Source organism: Etheostoma cragini, chromosome 23 (assembly GCF_013103735.1).
Source record: "Etheostoma cragini isolate CJK2018 chromosome 23, CSU_Ecrag_1.0, whole genome shotgun sequence".
In the NCBI taxonomy this organism is placed as follows: domain Eukaryota; kingdom Metazoa; phylum Chordata; class Actinopteri; order Perciformes; family Percidae; genus Etheostoma; species Etheostoma cragini.
This window is the reverse complement of record NC_048429.1, coordinates 3,569,785-3,575,784: the sequence shown is the minus strand read 5'-3', so window position 1 is coordinate 3,575,784 and position 6,000 is coordinate 3,569,785. Positions and strand designations below refer to the sequence as shown.

At 43.3% G+C, this 6,000-nt stretch overlaps 1 protein-coding gene across 1 annotated transcript in view; it reads left to right on the top strand.

Moving 5' to 3' along the window:
- Positions 1 to 6,000, top strand: part of LOC117938729 — a 50,879-nt gene that overhangs the window by 21,974 nt on the left and 22,905 nt on the right. Inside the window, exons 7-9 of the mRNA XM_034863572.1 lie at positions 616 to 816; positions 3,634 to 3,710; positions 4,702 to 4,807. Of these exons, the coding sequence (XP_034719463.1) occupies positions 616 to 816; positions 3,634 to 3,710; positions 4,702 to 4,807 (384 nt within the window). The remainder of the gene's footprint in view (positions 1 to 615; positions 817 to 3,633; positions 3,711 to 4,701; positions 4,808 to 6,000) is intronic.

The window sequence follows — 6,000 nt, the reverse complement described above, 5'->3', positions numbered from 1 at the left end:
GGGGGGGAGGGGGGTGTAAGTAGGCAGTGTAATTTACAGTATTTCATGATCCAGTTAAAGTCAACCAGCTAATTGTGAGTTATTATTTTCCAAAGGTCAATTGTAAATTTTACAGGATGTTCTAAATTTCTAAATCCTATATTTTCTTTCCCCTTTTTAACCATGCTAGTAGCATGGCTCTAGGGATGGCCATGTCGGTTTGTCTTTTGGTCTACTTCGCACTTCGAACTGATATTTGGTACACACATTTATGCTCGCCTCGGGATGAATTACAATAGCTTTGGTGATCTTTCTACTTTTTTATTGTGGCTGGGCTCACCTTTATAGATAGGCTAAGGAGCGAGATCAGAGAGGGATGTCTAGACCACGTTGCCTAGCCTGCTGCCCTGGCAAAGCGGCCCTAGGTAAGAGGAAGGAATTGCATGGATGGATTTGATGTCTAAATGCTGTGTCTGCTGATTGCTAGCATTGGTAAGTGGCATCAGTGGTCTGTATAAATGTCCATATGATTCCTCTACATAACAGCAAACCCAGCTGACAGGAGTTATTTGTTACGTGCCGCAGCGCCGCAGGATATTTTTCTGGTGTTTCACACTTTGTTGTCTCCCCTTGTAGAGCTGTCTCCTGGCCTGGCAGCGTTGACGGTGGGCTGTGACTCCGGGAATCTGGGCTCCCTGTCCCGGGTCCAGCTGCTCCTCCTGGACCGACCGGCGCCCAAGGCCCTGCTGAGTCCCTTCAGTCAGGAGGAGGAGCTCTCACCGGTGGAGGAATGGTCCGTTCTCAGGATGCCGTATGATCCAGAATTGACTTCAGCAGGTATAGCCCATTTTTCTAGCATTAAATGCACCCTAATTAAATTTCACATTTGACAACTATTATGATAAAACCCAACTTCTCCATGAAAAACCAATATCTGTTTTCTCAGTAAGACAAAGTGTTTGCCTGTAAATGTAAAGACTTAAAAATAAAGAAAGGGGAAGTGACATGGACATATGAGGTAGAACAACATGCACACAGTTTAAGGCCAGGATTAAACATAAGCCAGCAAAACATACAAATACATTGGATTCAGGCAGCTTGTTAAAGCAAGGAGCCAAAAGAGGAAGTTCACACTTTGAGTCAGCATCGAGTTTCCTATCTAGTTACTTAAACTTCTTTTTTCAGCCAACAAGTATCCAAAGTATCTGTAGTTTGTTTGTGATTGTGTGTTTGAGTGAGGTGAGTGTTTTTATAAAGCCAATTGTGACATACGGGCAATCTCAGGTCACTGTGTGCAAACCTCAGCAACAGACAGACAGTTTGAAGGGAAAAACCGTCACAGCAGCCAGACAGAGGTGTTTGTGTGTGTGTGTGTGTGTGTGTGTGTGTGTGTGTGTGTGTGTTTGGTGAAAACATGCGTGACCAGATAGCTTGGGGAAAACATAACACTGTAGGTGTGTTTTCTCGGCCTTGGGAGTAAGTGATGCCTTTATGGCGTCAAGCAGCTTTTCTTTTAACGAGCTGTGATACCGCCTCTCATCTGCTCCCAGGCATGCCGCTGCGAGCTCTTAACTGCTTTTCTCCGAAGGTGTGTCAGCTCAGAGGTAAGGTTTATGGGGATATCAGGATGTGTTATATTAATAAAGATCAAACCGCTGGCGTGGATCATTAACAGGGAAAGTCCAACTAAGATACCTGGAGACACTTAGAGCCAAGCACTGCATGCATGACAACGGATAAGAAACTGAGACGACTGTGTGCACAAAACCCATTCAGTCTAGTGCCCGTTGTTTATAGTCTGATAACACATCAGAAAGTGAGATAAACACTAGACGTTTAAAGGTTTGAACAATAGAACAGTATGTAGATAGTTTTTAGTTTATTTGTCCAGGTTTTGAGATATCTCTCTGAGATTTTGCTCTCTATCCCAATACAACACATCCCGATGTCCCCACAATGCTGTCATCAGAAAGATGTGGAGGGTTTCAGAGGCTGTTCCACAATCTGACAAATCGAGGAATACTGACACTTTTAATCTCTCAGTGGATAATGGCTAAGTCACTTAATTTAAAACCAGTGTAAAAGTCAAATGCAGGATTAGAATTCTGTTTTGATGCTATCTCACAGTTCAGAGTTCTTCAACTCCGACCTGCACATGTTTTATGGTTGGCCAATAGAAACAGTGATGCACTATGTTTAGAAATGGAGAAATCCTTATTTTGTTTGTCAGATGGCTGAACGGTGCCGCACCTTTTCAACACACATTGTTGTAATTGTGGGCCAGTTGTGTTGTGTTCAGGTGATAAAGTTAGAAGCATATGACCATTTTATCTTCCCTCATTTCTTAGTCTTCACACAGCTACTTCTGTCACTTTTTTATTAGTCAATATCCATAATTTTACACTTCTGGGATTGCTTCATTGCAGCAGAAAATTCAGACGGATGCATGTCCTTTCGCCTGATGTCTGTTGCCTTCCGCTTTCTTTGTGTTGATATTTTAAAATCTGGTTGATTTATGAGGACTATGGTTAACTTCTCCTCAGAGCTCTGCAGGGTAAATCCAGACAGCTAGCTAGACTATCTGTCCAATCAGATTTTTCTCTCAAACAATCTTTTAAAAGTCCAATGTTGGACCAAAACAACTTCCTGCTATTTTGCAGCGGCTCCGTGGCTCCGTGGCTCCGTGCGGAGCTTAACGCCGCCCATGGCGGTTGAGATTGGTTTAAAGAAATACCAATAACCCCGAGCACGTTTTCCTGGACTAGCCAGACCCTTCTCCGCAGCGCTGTGGCGGTAGGTCTGGCAAAGTGAGAGTACTTTTTCATGTACTACAAACAAGTTCAACACCATGAAAGCCTTTGAGACAGAATGGCCTGTAAGTGATTCAACTGTGCACCTTTTTGTACGATTCAGTGAGTCTCTCCCATCTCTTATTTGTTTTAAATGTTTTTTCTGAGGCCGTTCCTTTACTCTGGATAGTACACAGACTTCCCTGTTAACGGTTGTGATTGGCACCACTCTCTACTGAAGAAATCGTCTTTGATAAACAATGGGATTCTTTTGATATTATGAGCAACACCATTGAAATTCCATTGAGCGCCAATGTATTGGCATGGTTGCAGAAATATCAGAGGCAAATATCTAAAAAACTAAATAAAAAAAAACTAAATGTATCTCCTTAGCAAGATTTCATCAGAGTAAGGTAAGAACATTTTTATAATGTAGATGAACCAACTCTTAACCAGCAAAAACAAAAAAAACAATTACCACTGGGCCTTTGTTTTGGGTAGCATGCTTCTGTGCCACCAATGTTTACAACAAGACGTAATGTGTCTGAGTTTGCTGGAAGCGTGTCTTCCCTCTTTCTGTGTCTCCAGAACAATGTTTGCACCTGGCACGTTTCTGTAGACAGGTGCTCCTCCAGGGTTTTGCTTTTTGCCATTATTTGCTCAGAGGTTAAGAGCCATAATTGGGACTAATACACTACATTACTCATATCTGTGCACACACAAAGTACAAAAGGGAAATGCATGTAAGTTTGCGCCCGGAGGCAAACACTTATGTACACACACATGCACGTACACACACGCCTGCAAATACACAATTGCTTTCTCTCGTTTTAGTTTGATGCTGTGTCCTGTGTGGTTTTGTCAGGTGTTTCGAGGCCCCTCACAGCTGGCAGCATCTCCGAAAGGTGTGACTCCGCAGGGAAAGTCCAGGAAAACAAATCGGTGGGTGCCATTGCCCCTTGTGAAACCGCTTTTCAATCTCTACCCCCCTCCTTCGTTCATCTATCAGATTTCCTCCGAAGGCAGGACTGCGCCTTATCATGAGCAAACACTACACCTTTCGAGAATCAGCTCCTATTAGAGCCCCAAAACCTGGTTCACGCACTCACTCCCACACACAAAGACCCCCTTTTACAAACTTGAACTCACATTCATTTATAACTGTCATACCAGTAAGACGAGCCAAATTGTTGATAATTGAGACACAATATAACAGAGGGCACGCGGCGTGTAGCAGGTGTGTGGTTAATCAGTCACGGGCTGCAGGAGGGGGGAGGCGTGACCATACAGGAGCAGGCAGGCTTTTACACCAGCTCATTGCACTGTCGCAAGGGGGTACGGTCAGCTAAAGGGCCGACATGGTGGGATTCTTTTAGAGGATGCACCACCACTAGGATCAGACAGGGGTAAGGGGTCAAGGGGGGTAAATAGGGGTTGTGCATGCTGGGCTGCAGTGGAATGGACGCAGGTGCTCCACGTGATCTACGATTAATCTCCCCTTTATGAGGAATGACACGGGGCCCCTGAAAAGCATGAATGAGACTCATAAGCCCCCTGCAATTATGCCAAACCACAATGATGAGCTGGAGTGCTCAGAGCACGATTCATAGGAACATTAGCATAATACACCTCACTAAACCAAGTATTCAGACACTGGGTTATTTTAGAGGAAGATAAACTGATAAACCAGTGGTATGTTAGAAGTTAGGAAGAGGGAGGGCTGCTGGTTTGGGGTTAGGGTTTGGAATATTAAAAAAAAAAAATTGTGATACCCCCCAATGTTTTAAAGGAATAGTTCAACATATTATGCTTATTCTTTCTTGCAAGATGGATACCTGTCCAAAGTCTAGAGAAGAAGTAAATAAAAAAATACATTGGCTTTGCAACTAATAACAGGCCAAGTTTGTTTATTGTGTCTTCTGTTTCTTTGCAGGATCAGTCTGAGGGAGGTTCTGGGTCACCATCTTCATGGATCATAGACCTGAGTCCATCATGCAACATGTTTAGATCCACCAATTCTCCCTGCGAGTCCAATCACGGTACTGTATCCCCTAAATCTACCAGAAAATAGTAATTTCTCCTGATCTGTGTGTGTTGCTATGACATATCACATCTATGTTTAAACTGTGCTCTCTCTTAAGAGCCTATAACAACAATAGTTAATCAATACAAGAGCCTGTCTTCACCATTAGTGTCTGATCCGGTAAAAGCTCACTCAGTCCCTGTCTGCTCTTGTTCATGAGGAGCCATTGTCTCCTCACTGTCAGCACTGTGTTTGGCGTTCCCTTGCCTCCGGTACACTTAAGCCCGCTAATCCTTACTAGGGCCAGCTGGCTCGCAGTATCACCTTCACCTGTGTGGCCGGCTTGTGTGCATTCATGAGGGATGGTTCTGAGGCAGCGCTTACTGAACGGGCCACAAACACTGGAAAGCTGACAGCCAAATACAAAAAAAAAAGGTCTGCCAAGGTATCGTCATCACATGGAAATCGAGAGCAACCCTTGAACTAATAGCTGGCTCTTTTCCTCCCATTTTCCTTTGACTACATCTGTCAGACTCCGATCAGGCTCTGTTTTCTCACTCATACCAGTATCAGTCATTGTTCCATAGCACTAATGGTCCATGACATGCTGTATTCCTAGAGGATGTAACAAATGCATCCATCATATCAGAGATTGATATGTCGCAGGGCCAGGCTGCAGCTAACCGTTTAGACCAAAGGCACAGCCATATGTCTTTTTAATCCAACATGTCTGATGTCAAGTGCCAAGGCTGCTAAGCTTAATTATTTTATCACTCACTGTTTGTGGTGGTTTTTTTTAATGAAAGACGTCAAGAAGAAGAGGAGGGTGGAACCATAGATCTGGCTGTGTTGTGAAAATCCATTTATCAAAAGATTTTGACATCAGTTTTCAAAAAGTTGCAGTAATAATGGTCGTTTTGGGAATGTCCCAAATTTATGGTGTCATTGGGGTGATGCATCTGTCAATTTTTGTAGATTTTAAAAACTGACAATCCAACAAGCATGTCCACTTTATGCAGCAATTGACCAGGTGTGTGTAGTTGTAAGAAAGTAGGTAGGATTTGAAACTTTCCCCTCAAGTTCTCTTTTTTCTTTCTGTGTATAACTGAGTGCAACACTTTATTTCCTTTAAAGAGAGACTCTCCAAAGGTGTGTGTTCAGTTATCTACTTTTGCATGGTTTATCACGTCTCGGCCCTCTCTACGACGT